Raw genomic sequence first — 16,865 nt, forward strand, 5'->3', positions numbered from 1 at the left:
GTGAGAATATTCCATCCCAAGGAAAGAGAAGTCAGACGCTTTCATGCAGAATAACATTACTGAGTCAAAGGCATTTCTGAACAGAAAACACCACATCTCAAAAACCGGTAAGAAATGAGCAGAATTAAACCACCTACAGTAACATTTAAGAACCAAGTTTGAAATGAAGAGGAACCCAACTCAAACCTCTGGATCCAATTTATTCTAGAGCACTTGGGGGACTTATGATACCTATTTCCACACCATTTCAGAGAAAATTGCATTTAAAATCAGTTACTCTCCAGGATGAATGAGAACAAACCAAATGCAAGGTGTTCTTGTCTTTAATTTTTCCTGGAAATTTTACTTCTAGGCATCCTGTTTTAAATACACTGAACTATTACAGAGATGAAACCCTTAGCCTTTCTCCAGCCCAAATTCCTCATGAGGTGGAGGGCACACTGACTCCTTTAGTTGGGATAAGTAATACTGCAACAAATTTAATTTCATATTATGTATTCTGTGTGACAGAAGTTGCCTTAATTGAAAGTACTAGCCAGAATTCCCTTCTCTGTTACTCATAATATAAGACCAGGACAATCAGCCTAAGGAGATGCCTTAAATACAGACCTTATCTCTAGAACATTCCATATGTTATCACTTCAAATCCTTTGGGGGTAGATATCAAATAATGCTGGTATACCTAAATAGACGTGATTTCCAGACAATAGTGAGGTTATGGACATGCAAACCATTGGCCTGTTCATCTCATCCATGGCACATAAACCTCCATGAACCGCTTCCTGTAACATTTACTCCTGAAAAATCATGGTATCAGAAATGGTGTTAAAACATCCCCTTTTGTTGCAGCCTCAGTCAAGAAAACAGACACACGTTTTGCTATTTGCAATCTTTATTTCATGAATAATTAAGAAGAAAACATGGCAACATTGGCAAATTGAAGGCATACATACTAAATATGCATACAGAATACATTATGAAGAAACTAAATGCCCAGATCTTTAGTGGTCCTCGCAAACTAAAAGCATATTGGTCCTCCAAAAGGTTTAGCTTAAAATATGCTTGCTGACCTTTTAAGTTCCAATAACAGCTTGTGCCTTTCAAATCAGAAACAGGGTAAAATAGAATTTGAACACACTTGGATTTTTCTCAGAACTGTATTTCTAAGATCTAATCAGAAACAAACAAAATCTTTTTTTCTTCCTTACCTTTTAAATGTATAAGCTGTTACGCCATCAAAAGTATTCAAGACTCAAGAACTTCTTGAAAGACGTTCAGTTTTATTAAGAACCTGCATAGGTACATACATATACACCAATGTATTTGCTTGTGTGTATATATGTGTACATACATACATTTATGTAAAACCTCTACACATATCTAAAACGTCTATGTATGTGAACGTGTACATAACCTATTCAAAAGGGTTCTGAAAAAGAAGAAAGTGCTTCTTGTCTAGAAGGAGGATTATTAAACCCGCATACATGCTTGGTCTAATATTTGTGTTTCAACTGAGTATAAAACCAATACAAATCAGAAAAGCTGGATGGAAGAGCTTATACGAGTCATTCTGTTTTACATCATCTTTAAAGGCCATGGAAAAAGAGCTTTGAATTAGTTATTCAGGAGATGTCAGTACTGGCTGCAGTGTCATTTCAAACAAGGTTAGTCCTTATCCAACGTAGTGCTGAGAAGTTAAGATTGAGACATCAACAACATTCTGTTCTCTCACCAAAATTCACCACACTGTTCTGTCAATTCTGCCTCACCTGAACTCCAAAGTACCCCCACATCCAACAGCTAGAGGGTACCAATTAATGCCCTTCTGACTTTGATCTGGAGAGTTGTTCAACGTTAAATGGGATCACTACTCATTCATAGACACTGAACAACTCTTGATCATCACTGACCTAAAGTGAACAGACAGTCTGGAAGCGAACTATTCTGTGTTTTGTTTTATAGCGCTATACTTTTTTTCCTTTAGATAACATATGGAAAAGACATTTCTGTTAAAAAACCCTTCAGATAAGTATAAAAGTGCTACTGAAAAATAGTAAAATTGACCCTACTATACATGTAAAAACTAAAGTTTCTAACTGAAATGTTCTAAGTTACAAGGATTAATTATTTGAGTATGTTACGTGTACTTGTGCTCTCCCTACTGAGAGAGGTTACCTTCCAAGTAATCAACCCAGCTGCACATATGCAATAATTGGAAACCAGTAAAAGCCTCCAGAGAAACTTTCAACAATGAAAAAAGAGCTTTTTTCTCTCCATTTACTGGAAAAGTTCAGAAAAAAATAAAAATCAACTATTCAATTATTGCAAATGCAGTCGACTGTCAAAACAGGTCAGTTCGTGAACTGTGGAACCAGGACTGCCAATGGCTCCTCTGCAGCAGGAAATGTCCACCGGGCTTTTTAACTACCACATAAATACACTGCTCACATGCTACAATAACACAGATACTTACTAGAATGAAAATGCACATAATACACTAATATGCTGGGGCAGAGTAAGTTTTAAACCTCGAGTTCCCCAAACAACTTGTTCGTATTCTAGAACTCTATGCAAAATACAAAAGCCTTAGAAAAGTGCAACAAAACTAACTTCATGACTTTTTTTAGTTTACATAAATACAATCTCACAAAAATATTATTAAACAGAGGCATTCTTCTCAGTGGAGAATGAATGTGCTGCATATGAGCATTGAGTAAGGGATTTAGGCTAAACCGAAACTCCCTGAAAATAGGGAATCAAAATGAAACAAGCTTAATCACATCAGACTGCCATAACTCTGCAAGAAGTTTCCCCTCCTATTCTACATTGACAGGTACTAGTGGAACTGGTAGGAACTCTCTGTAACTCAGGTAGACAGCAAGCAAAGGGTAAGGAATATTCCAAGCAAAAGATAAATGTCAGTGGGAATGAGATCACCTCATATTCATAGGTATTATGAAGTGTCAGTGTGAGGAAAAAAGCCTACTATCACAGAATGAACTCACGTATGGAGGCCATAGACTTGTCAAAGAGAGTTCAAGTGAAAGGTAGACCAAAAACTGGCACAGATACATAAGGAAAAATAAGAAATTCTTAGCAATACTAACAAAAATCAGAAGCGTATGGAACTTGAGCTTTACAGGTATTTAGTGTTAATTATCAAAAGCATACTTGCAATATATTCCTGATGCTTAACATAATGGCTTTGACAATTACCAAGCAAAATTATATGGATTATACAGAAAAAACTAGGGCAAACAAAGGCTCAGCAAGCCAATGAGTCACTCAAAGCCCATCCAGCCACACTTCTTTAAGGGCAGAAACACTCCTAGGGATAAACAGAGACAGTTAAATGCATTAAAAGATCTCTATGATCTAAAGAGCTGATAATTTTGCAGCAGGAAGACCTGATGGGCACTGTAGGGTGATGGAGATGGTATGGTTGAAAAGGAAGTCAAAGAAGAGTTAAGCAGTTCTAAGGTATTTTTCCAATTAACACACACTAACCTGGGAAAGCACAACAGTATGTCTAGAACTCATGAATGACTGATTTGTTTTAATAGCATGTCCCACCAAATTATTTGTTGGATGAGCTAATATTATTGACTAACGCACTAATGCTAACTTAAGAAAGGAACTGCAGAAACAGAGCTTGGCAGAATGTAATACTAACAGAAAAATAGTCACCGAGTCAAGGGAACAACCACGAATAAACTATATGTACACAAATGCCATTATTTTAAAATCCTATTCAGTGGCCCACTTCAGAAGTATTTCTTACAACAGGCAAGAAATAGCGTCAAGGTGTACAACTGCCTTCCTTCCCAGAAGGATTCTGCCCTCTAATCGCTCCTGCTCAAGGTAGCCTGCAGCTCAGCTGTTCCTCTGGTGGTTGTAATAGGCAAATAAGAGGTAAAGTTACCACATGAGTCATATAAACAGTTTCAAAGGCTCAGCTTTAGCGTGTGCATAACTTCTTGCCAGCCATCCAGGAGAGGCAGCTTTCAAAGATACTGCCACATGTCAGCATTTCCAAGCAGGTCACAAGCAGAACAAGGTAAGAAGTTCTCTATATCTCCAACTTCCCAAATAAACTTGCTAGAACAAAATCTGTACCTATATCAAAACTGTACAAAACTTCATAGAACTGAGTAAAAGTAATTTTTTGGGGTCATGGAAAAGATGCAAATCGTCAGTTTTCAACTTTCTGAAGGACTGAATGAAGGAAATATAAAAAAAACAGAATTTAACACTGAGATCATTAACAGAGTGGAGACACCAAGGAGAATTTTTTGTCACAGCTACAAATTTAAGGCAGATTATCAGCAGTTTAAATCACTGCGTTGTGCACATTGTCAGAGCAAACATATTTCTCCTTATGCAGGTAAAACCAGAGGCTGAGCATTTATAGCACATTACATCCATACATCAAAGCTGAATTCACTTTGCCCTTGCAAACAAAAAGCATGAGAATGGACTTCCCCAAAACACAAGAACAGTGGAAATACCTTACAAAATTAGAGAAAATATGAGAAATGGAATTTGAGGAACACAGCTTATGCAAGAAAAATGTAATTATTTTTAATTCTTGATATACTGTAAATAAATGCTACCTTGTGGATAGCCTATCCACCAACATAATATTAAATGGGAACCTTTTGTGCATAACTTTTCAGAACTATGAGGATGAGAGACCATTGTGAGGGTCACAGAGATCTATTCACAACACCAGTGCTACGGAATTAGTGTTTCCATGTAAATATACAAGACAACAAAACAAATCAAACCAAACCAACTGAAAACCAAGACAAGTGTAATTCATTCTGACGTCACCTCAGTTCTGTCATTGTCAGATACTGTGTCAAAATTATTCTGACAGAATTCTCCTCAATGTCAAAAATTTATCTTCTCTTCCCATTCTTTCTTTTTGGCAGAGAAAACCCCACAGTTCAATGCTTATGATCACCATGATGACAACCAGCCAACTCCAAGACACATCTGAATATAAACTGATATCGCTGTGGTCTGTGGAAGCATTTCAGGAAACAGGATCTATTAGGTCATACAGCTGTATCAGCATCAGTATTTATGACACAGACCCCTTCTATCCACAGCTGGCATTGACTACCCCTGATATACTACAGCACAGGCATTTGCAAGGCACATATTAAATTCTAGTAGTATAAACGGATAAAATATTTGTCTTTTTTTTTTTTTTTTAAGCAATAATATTTTCTGGACTGATTAAAAAAAGAGGAAACTAAATCAGCAGAAACCTCGCTTCATATGTAAGAAATAAAAGGCAGTTTCAGGATTAAGTGCAAATAAGAACCAAGTAGGACAGTATCAACCATGTCCAGAAGTACTACAGCTATTCTTTCACTTGAGAAACTAAATGCTGTTTGAACTTTTGCAGAAAACATGTGGCAGAGTGCAGCAGGGTATTATGTTTGTTTTGTATCTGTCATTGCTTTCCTTCATTGCTTTCCCTTGGACAGCTGTATGGCATCTTATTTGTAAAGGCTCAGATGTATGGTTATAAAAAAATCTCTTTATGGAGCCCAATAATCCTTTCTAGATACAGTTTTATCAGCCAGACCACACCATGATGTTTATAGAGCACTGAAGTTCAAAATAAGATCCTTCCTGTAATGGCTTATAATTTCTTTCTCTGAAGACCAGCAGCTCATCGTTTTAAAAGAAGGAATCAGAAAATTTCCTCTTCTTACTGCCACGTGTTCTTTAGTTAAGGACCAGTACAGTGTTCCTGGTAAAGGAGGTGAGTCATTACACAGGAAAAAATCAGTGTTGAAACACAACAGCTCATGAGTGAATTTAGACCAAGAAATGCTGTCCTTTTCATTGGAAAAATACTTTCTTTATATATAAAGGCAACAAATAAGACAATCACAAATAAGGATGCCTATTCAAAGATTTATAAGCATGAATGTGCATAAGTTGGAATCTAGTAAGAGATGGAACATAAGCCAGCAGTAACATGTATTTCCAATAGGTCTGCTCCTATTGAGACTTATTTGAAGAAGCAAAGTAAATAAAAATACTGGAAGGAATATACAGGAGAGGAAACTGTATTTCAGACTTTTATTAAAATGATTAATGATTTTTTTTTTTTTTCTTTTTTCCACTTGAAGCCTCTCTTGCAACAACTGCCTGTAGATTATGCTGGCTTTTCAAATGCACCGACTGATAATCTGAGGATATCTACCTACTTTTAGGGATATGCAGGCTAAAGAATGATAAGAATGCACGAGACAATGTTACTCTGAAAACTCCTCCAAAGCCCCTCAGTGTGGGCTAAGAAGTTATTTTGCAACATTTCATATATTCTTACAGGCACATTTATAATCTATTCTATTACAGATGTGTCAGTGTAAGCATTTGAAGACGTAATTTTCTATAATGCTAGCTGCTAGAGACATACTGAATTATTACTCTTCACATGGGCTATGCTCTTCATATGAGAGCTTTTTAGATTTGGCAACAAATCTGAGTTAAATCTGTGCTTTTATACCATGATGATGTTTCACAGATGCCAAGTAGAGTTGCATTCACTGGGTTAACATCCATGACATTCAAACAGTCCTTAACAGTCATAAGAGCACCACTGGAATAGAAGATTAGTTTTCTTTATAACAGGGTTACTGTGTTGAAAGAGCATGTGCTTATAAATAGCAGTTGTTACAGAACTCACTTCTAAAGTAGGCTTCTGCTTAATATTAATGAGAGATGTTCAACTGTGGCTTAACTGCTGGAAAATATTCTGAAGAGGCAGAAGCAATGGCAGAGTGAAGTCTTCCCTTGATTTGAGAAACTAGATCACAACAAACATTTTAACAGCTTATAACAAACAGATGGATTAAATCATTCTGAGCCATTAACATTCTGCACAAAGCCCTGAAGTGCCAGGATGTATCAATCAATGATAGCTAAGGCACTTACTTGAACTCTTTTGCCCAAGAGCTGTTACATGAATTCAGGTACATTTTAGGAAAACGAAATCTGAGCAAACCAAAGTTTTTCAGTCAGTTCCTTGTGAGAGCAGGTCTTTTCCATGCAATATTTGAGACTTCTAGGTATACGCACATTACATTAGTTCCTCCATTCTTGTCAGAGAACATCTCACCTTCTGTCACTTAGATGAGGATGTGCAACACCAATGAAAGACACACAGGAAACCGCAAAGGTGGATTTTTAGACAAATATCTTCATTACTACATCTTATTGAAAGTATCTTCTCTGCAGAGGAGAGTCCCAGTTCCAAAATGCTACCATAGACATCCATGATGTTTCCTCGTATTGCTGTAAAGTAAAGCCTGCAGTAACTGTGCATGCTATACAGGCATAGAAAGAAAAGGGGAAAGAACAAGCCATACAAGGGTTGATTATTGATTCATTTCTGTTATAATGGAAGCACAGAGAGCTAGTGACAGATTCCTTTCAGTACAGCATACCCTGAAAACCAGGAGCTGCATGTGCTAGTCTTTACAATCCATAAGATAAAATTGGAAGCCACAACACTGTGACGGAGGTAGGCTTGCAATGAAACTTTAGAAGGAAGAGTTCTTCTGTGCCATTTTTCGAGGTATCAAGACTGCTTTTCCATTCAAGCTGTTGTGATGAAATAAAAGCTTGTTTTCCTAGAATACTGTGCATATTTTAAAGGAGTGAAAATAGCTATAAAGGCGGTAACTAAATTACCATCAGGAACTCAACTGTATTGGGGTGCCATAGGCTGTGGGTGGAATATTTAGACTGTGGTATCAGGACACTACAGAAAGTTCAGTAATACGATGCCATGTTATCCTTTTCCTTCTCAAAGCATTAGCTGTACATTCAGTCTCCTATATGCTAGCAGATCCATTCATCTCACTCTCTTAAGTAAGAAAGCTTCAGGAAGTCTGGCTGGAAAGGCAGTAGATAAGTAGTCCAGGCTCTTTAGGCTACATAATTAATCTGAATAGCTTAATAACTTGGGTTATTCCAAGCAGTGGCAAAAAGTTTTTGCTTTTTAACAGTTGTTTCCAGGCTTATTAGCTGAAGCAATCTGAAGCAATCCAGGATAGCGTCACCAAAGTTTGAGGGAACTCATTTGATGCCGGTTTTCAGTGAAATGGGGATTAGCATCTCAGCAAGATTTCCATTTGGTAGCTAATGTCGGTTCTACTTCATGAATCTGTTGAATTATTAGGGTTTCAGGTTTCAAAGTATTTGTAAATTGCTGTAACATACAGCATGACATTCTGCCAGTCTGGACGTTCGGTTCGCACCATTTCATTGATGTCCTGTCACAGAAAACAGATTGGTCAAAATGAAGAACCATAACCTTGTTAGGAACACGGCAATATTTTTTACAAAGTCACGGCAATGGCAAGCCTGTAAAGTTTCCACAATTCAAAGCATTGATGAAGGATGCTCTGTTTTCCTCCATACAACTTTATATTACTCGTAAATGGAAACAGCTATAAGTAGGATATAGACAGAATGTTATTTTGCTGATTTAAGATTGAAATAGTGCATATCTAAGTTGTCCCCCTTTTAGAACAATTAGTCAAGACGTTACCATTCACCAGCCTCTTACATCAGTCTCATAAGTCAATGCAATCTGCCCAGGAGCTAAGACAAAGAGTCACAGAATCAAGACCAAAATACTGACTGAACCTGAAGTTCAAAATCTTATTGATTCCTGTCGTGATAAACAACAATCCTATTTCACAGTAGAGTACTGAACTTGAGATTACTTTAATGCATTTTTGAATGAAGAGACAAGAAAGAGGGAAGTCTGCCTTGCCATCAGTTTGGGTATGTGCAGGAGACAAAGCATCAGAGTATGCCTAATTGGTAGGTCAGTTCACTCGTTTCTTAACAAGTGTGCCAAACTGTCTATAGATAAAAAAAACAAATGCAGCCTGATCTATCCTTTTCAGCATATGTACTCAGGAAAACGGTGATACAGTTCCTAGACATTTTTGCATAGTGTATGGATCTGCTTTATAATTTTTTGTTACTAGGATGTTCAAACTTAAAAAGAGAAGTTGTTTTGTTTTGTTGTTTTGTATTTATTTTGTTTGGTTGGTTTTGATTCTTCATATGAAAGCAGCTGAACACCTTCTTCTGGGAACAAAGAAGTTTCCCTTACAAACCTCTTCCTACATCACCACTACTATTTAGCTATAGTGGTTTTCACATTCTTGCTCATTCTTCACCCATGGAAGAGGAGAAAAAAAAAAAAGAAACACTACACACACTGTGTACTGTTGGAATGTAAATAGATACTAAATCCTTAAGATGGATGCAATTTGCATGCTGAATATTAAATTCCTTTCAATTTTGCAGGAAGTCTGCAATTAAGTACACGACAAAAATCAATGGACAAACAGCAGTCACTGAGACTAAAGCTGAAGTAAGAAAGAATTACTGCAGTTATTTTCCCACACTGTAGTTCTTACATCAGCACTTGGTAAGAAACTTCCAGGTTTCAAATCCCTGACAAAGCTTAAGTACTTATGTGCAGGATCTGCACTGCCATTGTGAGCAAACACAATGCTGGTGCAAAGGCTCTGATAGGGATCAAGGAAAAGTGTTATTTTTAAAATATCTGACTTTGCTGGGTAACTAGTTGCTAACTGTGGCAGCTTTGTTAGAATTTAGATTACTCAAATATCACTTGAGTATCTGTTCTAATACTGGCAATTATAGTTGAATTTCTACACTTAATCACAAAGGCTTGGGATACTCTCAATTCCCTAACTGCAGGAGTCCTTCATTGTAAATACTATCATACTGAAAATTAATTCCTTTAAGCCTTTAATTCCTTTAAATTTTTTTATAAGACACATAATAATCAATAGTTGAAACAAAAACAAAAAACAAACCTTCAATTATTTACAACACTGACAAATTAAATCTGAATTTAAAAGTCTTGACTTTTACATTTCAGTGAGCAAAAGAACAACTTCCATTGCTTGATGTGTACTTCTGAGATTCCAACAAAACCAAATAATTAGAATGTAGAACAGAGACAGGAAAGAGTTAATGGATCCTTGAAGGTGGTATCACAACTATTTCTCAAATTACTCTCAAAAACAAACAAACAAAAACTCCGTAGACTTTATTATTAGTTCTTAAAATATTGAAAACTGACTTTTGGTGAATCTTCCTTTTAGGAGTTTATCCCATAAAATCATTGACTATCCTGAGATGGAAGGGACCCACAAAGATTACTGGCTCTGTACAGGAGTGCCTAAAAGTGCCTATGTCTAAGAATGTTACCCAGATACTGAGGGAACTCTGTCATCAGGCTTCGTACCCCTACTTGGTACCTTAAGCACTTTGCTTAGTTTTGGGCCCCTCACTACAAGAAAGACATTGAGGTGATGGAGCATATCCAGAGAAAGGTAACAAAGCTGTGAAGAGTCTGGAGCATAAGTGATATTAGAGATCTTTTCCAATCTTAATAATTCAATGACCATTCTTTGGTGAAGAATCTTTTCCTATTATCTAACCTGAACTTCCTCCCATGCAGCTTCATACCATTCCCAGTCTGCCATAGGCTATTTTGCTGTTGCCTTTGGTGCAGCAGCTTGAGTACAGATCTTTATCCCAATCACTATTTTACTGCAAAAAACAGTATTAGCTTAAGTGATTGACAATATTGGATTTATGCTAGACCAACAGAGATTAAACAAAACCACTGACATACGTGCTTACCATTTATGTGTTTTTTTTTAGTCAAGCATGATACAGAGACTATAGCCTCTAGCTGAGCTCATCGGCTGTTTTTTTGCTTCAAAATCTTTCAGAAGCACAAAGTGGAATAATTTATTTTTTACGAATGGGATGTAATTTGTTCAGTATGTGTTTAAAACTCACCAGAGTAGATTTGATGCCAACACTTTCAGCTGCCTGAAAAGCCAAAGTGAAGTTTCTTCTCTGCATGAGATATGAAAACATATTAGAATACAAGTAAATACTACTTCATAATAAGGTTGTGTTAAGAAAGTTTACAGTAAAACTGCTAATTTTGCTTCAAAGTGAGTCTGTAATTGGACTATATTAATTTTAAAAGGGCAACAGGAATGAACATGTCCTAAAATCATCTGAAAGATCATATAATATTAAGGTTTAAAAAAAAAAAAGCAGTAAGGTAGTCTGAAATGTTTCAACACTGTGATTTATAATAAGATCTTTTATCTAGTGCTTAGATTAGTTCATTCTTCTTTTTAGCCCATATTAACTATACATATTAACTATACAGACTTTGGACACAGTAATGGGAATTTTAAAGTCATACCTTGTCCTGGCTGTTTAGCTCTTGATAAGGAATATGGGCTGGGAGGTAAGTATGGAGGACAGCGCAGAAAGCCAGGCCATCATTCCAGCTACTGCTGAAGTTTGTTATGTCAATATTCTTAAAGGAGAAAAAAAGAAAAAAAAGGAAACAATATTAAAATCATACTCTAACAAGTATTAGTTCAACAAACATCTTTTTGTTGGTAAAAACCCAGCTTTGAACAGCCTTACACTGAAGTTTCGTGGTAAGAAACCAAAAAACACTTCTACGGAAAATAAAAAAAAACCACAAAAACGAACAAGCCATGATAAGAATGTCAGCTAACCTTATACAGGTTAAAGAAAAAGTAGCTAATATGTCGTCTGAAATTGTGCAAACACTTTAAAAAAAGCATAAAAAGATGGGCTAGAAAGAGTATAAAGAGTATAAATTTGTTATAACTGTACAGAGCAAAATACAAAAACAAACAAGTAATGGATGTATGTCACGGCTCTTTCTAAATCCATGAGGTAGACCATGTGGCTGTATCTTTGTTAATACAAGACTTCACTTCTGTGCTTCACTAATATACAAGCAAAATTTCTAGTTAATATTGATAAGGAAAAAAATATTCTTTCCTAAATAAAATGTTTCTACATGAAATCTTACGTGAACAACAACACAAAGAGAAATTGAATTGTCACTGCAAACAAAGATATTCCAACTGATTTAACAGGATCCAAGGCAGGGAATCAAACCTTTGTGATTGAAACTGAAAAATGCAGCCTTGCACTCCTGATTCTTTGATGACACTCAGTGACATTGATAAATGCCACTTCTAAGAATGCATGCAACGTTACTGTAAAAAGAGTCAACCCTGTTTATACAAATCAGGAGCAAGTCATCGGCCTTTCAGATCACTGCTTACTTGGCTGTTTGCAGCCCAGCAGTGGTAGAACAGCTCGGTGGGCAGCAATCAGTCTGAACTCTTAGGAACCAAAGTCACCCTTTCACCTGACAAGAAGTTATAGACATCACTTTTGACAAGCACTGAAACTTTTCATTCCTCTAGCAGAAAAATGAACACAGAACCAATGTTAAGCTGCAGAACACTCACAACTAAGGAAGCTGAATTTCTTGTCAAACTGATGATTTGGATACAAATGGAAGACAACTGCAATCCTCTCCCCAACTGTGAAAAAAAAAATCAGCAAACCTAAAAGCAATTTCTAGAAGAACGTGAGGGAAATTTCCATTTCCTGCTCAGCTTTCACACTTCTAACACAAAGTCTGCACGATACAGGTTCAGGCTGTGGTTACGTAAGTGTACGTGCTGGGACACACAATGCCAGGGCAGCGGTCTGAGCCCAGCCGGCTGCCTGCCCACAGAGGAAATGTCATTGTTGGAGACCCCCAGGCTGTGGGAACATGGTCCTCACCGCTTCCTCGAGCTGCAGGGGTGGGAAAAAATAAAAAATGAAAAACATGAAAAAGAAGGAAAATAGCTCTCCCTTCTTTCTCCTCAAGGGACAGCAAATGGGATTTAAATTAATGTGTGTTTAAAATTTTGGAGTTAGGCAAATAAATGCAAGATGCAGTATGAGGCTAAGGGAAAATACCAGCAAGAAACAGATGTTGAAACATTGCTGAGTCTGATTAACAGCCTCCAACACATCAGTTTCCAGTCCAGTGACTTAATGGTGGACATCAGTCCAACAATACCTGGTAATAATGACAGAACATACACAATAAACCAACAGCCTGTGAAATCTTGCTTACAATTTGTGCTTTTTGCTGTTGTTGTGACTTTTGTGTTTTTGTTTTAATTATTCTTATTTTTGGTGGGTCTTTAAGACTGATAAGCTAAACAACTAGCCCTAGCCAATCAACTGATGCTGTACATACCTTATGCAGTACAGGAAAGGAGAATTGCAGTGAGGACTCTGAAGGAAACTGAGGTTTCATGACTGGCTATAAGGAGAAATGCTTCCATGCTGCTCCACTTGTTTCAGAGCAGGCACAGCAGTATTTATGTGAAAATGTTAGAGCTGCAACACCAGCATCCCTCAAGATATATGTCACTGAAAACCCACAGAACTGGGCTGAAGACAGAACATATGATTAAAAACCCCCAAAAATCAAAAAGCAAGGAGGAGTGCTTAGCTCCAATTAGAATGCATTTATAAAAAGAAAAAAATAAAGTTTATTCACCTGTAAAGGTGAGAAAGGAAAACATGACCAAGTTGTGCTCAAAATAGTCAAAGAAACTAAAACAGGAGAAATTCCCACAGAGATAATAGCTGTGTAAAATTGAAATGTCATTTCAAATATTAATAACATCTATGGAATGTTGTATCTGCAATATAAACATTGGAAAAATTAGGCCATTAAAAAATGTCCATCAACAAGTTTGGATGGTACTCAAGAAGAACTTGGAATCCCCTGATTTCCTACATCACACTGTAGGATCCAGCAATTATTACTAAGATAAGAAGCAAAAAACAAATCCATCATCCAAGAATCTTAATGTATCCAAAGAAGCTGCATTAAATACAACGGAAGGAAACAATTAAAAGGGACTGGTCTCTGTTCCCAATTGCTCCAAGCATTATGAATGGTTATTAACTCTCTGATTGAAGAATTGTAATATTGGTCAGGCACTAATCTAAAAACTGGACAGACTTATTTAAACTGGAAAATTTAATCTTTTACACAGGGCTTCGAGAACATAACTGGCACTTTTAAATACAGTGTAATTTTATTTCCCAAATGCTTTTAACTGCTTGTGTTTTTCCAAAAAGCTCGGTGGGTATAATGAAATCAATCTTGCATTAAGCTCTTATTTTTCAAAGCGCTGACAGTAAACACAACATGGATCTAACATCTTTGACATAATTTCTCCTTTGTTACTGCTTTTATTAAGTAATTGGCTCTATTAGGCTGCTGGAATCTAGTCTGGAATTCTTCTCAAGCCATTTCAGACCACAAAGTATTAAAGCAATTGAAGGGCATGCTTTCAGATAAATGAGGAATGAGCCTTTCTAGAGAGGTGAACTAGGAGGAGTTTCATCAGTCCTTGTCTAACAACATTCAATATTCAGCACAGGAGGGAAATCACTTCCAGTATTACAGATTTTCTGCATAAAGCATTTCTAACAGTAAAGTGACAAGCCTTAGTCATAAGGTGATGGAAAACATTTGCCAATCAGGAATGAAAAACAGAGTTACAAATTTTTAAGACTTTTTTTTCTAGAGACAAAGTATGAGCAAGAATGTAACATTTCAAATAATCAAACAGACCAAGTTCTGCCCTACAGCAGAGAAGGAGAACAAACAACGGTGAAGAAACACCCACAGCAAAACACATTTCAAGCATGACTCAAGCTCCTGTCAGAATGCAAAGAGTAGCAGCAGTCACCCCCAAATGAGTATCCTCTTGTGTGCACATCAGAAAAATGAGTAAGAAATAATTCCTGAAACTCTGATTCTGCTTGTCTCTCCATCAAATCACATTCTGCAGCTAAGAAAGCTACAGAAAGCATGGCTCCTAACTTACAGTTACAAGCTAAGGACAAAGTTTCCCTAACTTTCTCTTCAGGGTAGATCCACATCTGTCTTCCATCTCCTCAAATACTCCAGTCTGAGCAGAGAAGCTCCATGCACAGCAGCTAATGCTCCAACTCTGCCCTGCACAGGGAAGCGAGGTTCCCACATCTTCACTCAGCTTGGTTCACAAATGAGTTAGGACATAAGGAAAATAAAAACATGTGTCTGTGCCTCTGTTATATTAGTTAATTAAATAAGTGGCCTGAGAAAACATAATATGATTCTGTATCATAATATATGAAATCATTAAAGGGAGTTTTGAGGTTTAACTTTACCTTAACCTTGGCAGGCTTTTTGCCATGGCATAAAATTACTACTAAAAAGCTTTTAGAAGCTTTTAAAGACACACAGAAAAGAAGAGAGCATCCATAAATTAGAAAGGTAAACTACTAAATAAGTGTTCCTGTTATGCTTTTAGAAGGTTTTCTAGATTGCATTTTCTCTGGTCTTTCTGTGGTACTAATCAGCATCAGTATTCCTTCAGTAGGTACAGCAGAAAAGTGTCTGGTAATGTCTCCTGGGTACAAAGCTGTGGAGTAGCATCTGAGCTGTATTCTGTCCTCGACTTCTGTCCATCTCTTTTTGGTAGGGTTGACTCTCCCAGTGAGGACAGTAGTGTCTGCTCCCAGCCATGCCATACGAAGTCTCTCCTTGGAAAAAAGTCTTTTTTTGATTGCTTGTGTCAATGGAAAGCAAGGACTCCCCAGAGACAAGGAGACCCACTTCTTCCTACAAAAGGCTCACCCACATTTAGAACTGGGGTTAGGTAGGAGAAGCTCTCATACTAGGAACAGCTGGGTCCATGCCCACCAGACAGCTTCTTTTAGAGCAGGCGGGTCAGCTCATGTTGGTGGAAAGGGAACTGCTGCAGCTCATCCTTACCAACAACACACTCTTTTCTGTTTTCCAGCTGCACCTTCTGCAGGCAGTATAGTGAAACACATCACCTCCCACCTGGAACCAAGTATTTAAAGACTTTCCCCCATCCCTTCTCATACAGTGTTACTAAGCCAGTAACTGTTTCTAATATCAATATTAGACTCAGTTTGCTACTGGGCTTGAGGTTCCAGACAGCACAAGCTGAAGAGCAAATCCTGAGGAAAAGGTTGTTATGTATAAGCTGGTGGTAATTCCAAATTCCTGCTGAACTTAGTACCATGTCAGACAAACATGACTTTCTTGCAATCAGCAAAAACTCCCATCTGCTCCTCAATGAACAAGGCTGCGTGCACTGCTACCATGTGAAGACCACGACATGCCTGTCCTGAGCAGCCCCTTCATAACCTATCCTCAGTGGAAGAACAACCACTAACACCAAAATTAATCTGCCAAATCTCTTGGCCTTGGGTAGAATCCAGATCCCTTGCTTTTGTGCATGAAATTGAAGAAAATGTGATGCAAGTGCATGAGAAAAGATTAAAATGAATGTCATTTGACTGATGTGCACAGAATAGATGATCTTTTGATATATTATTCATTTGTTCCTGCTATTCTTTCCCCTCTACAGGATAAAAAGAAAGGAACATATTTTAACTAGGTATCATTCAGTTGTCAAGAAATCCTCCCCCTGTTCCCTGCCATGTCAGACACTTCTCCAGGTTCACAGACAGCACTCTTTCCAAAGCAAATACTGGACTTACTTTAAAAAATGAAGTTTCAATTTCAAACATGATGTATATTTACAACTACAGATATATCTCAGCATTTGCAAATTACATAGTCAACTAACAGCAATGGAAGCCGAAGAACACTGAGCAAAAGCCCTATTTCTTATATAATTTACCCCAAATACCTTAACTTGATGTCCCAACAATTGCCACTGGACAGCTAAACTCATACTTATTTATGCAGCCAGTTTCAATGTGTAAGTTACCAAGAAACCAAGAAATGACTGAATCCTAACACAGACTCTTCAATAGTGTTAGCCCATAATCTCATACCTTCCTGATCAAACAACACATTTTCAATA

At 37.2% G+C, this 16,865-nt stretch overlaps 1 protein-coding gene across 3 annotated transcripts in view; it reads right to left on the reverse strand.

Moving 5' to 3' along the window:
* Positions 1-6,088: 6,088 nt before the first annotated feature.
* The window catches only part of SPECC1L (sperm antigen with calponin homology and coiled-coil domains 1 like), a 51,400-nt gene continuing 40,623 nt past the window's right edge, over positions 6,089-16,865 (reverse strand). For all 3 annotated transcript variants that reach the window (XM_015878185.2, XM_085509512.1, XM_085509513.1), the window contains exons 14-16: positions 11,312-11,428; positions 10,891-10,950; positions 6,089-8,303 (exon numbers count right to left, since the gene is read on the reverse strand). In XM_015878185.2, the coding sequence (XP_015733671.2) occupies positions 8,214-8,303; positions 10,891-10,950; positions 11,312-11,428 (267 nt within the window). In that variant the 3' untranslated portion in view covers positions 6,089-8,213. The remainder of the gene's footprint in view (positions 8,304-10,890; positions 10,951-11,311; positions 11,429-16,865) is intronic.

The sequence above is a fragment of the Coturnix japonica genome, chromosome 9 (assembly GCF_054131305.1).
Source record: "Coturnix japonica strain WE chromosome 9, WE-NBRP24, whole genome shotgun sequence".
In the NCBI taxonomy this organism is placed as follows: Eukaryota; Metazoa; Chordata; class Aves; order Galliformes; family Phasianidae; genus Coturnix; species Coturnix japonica.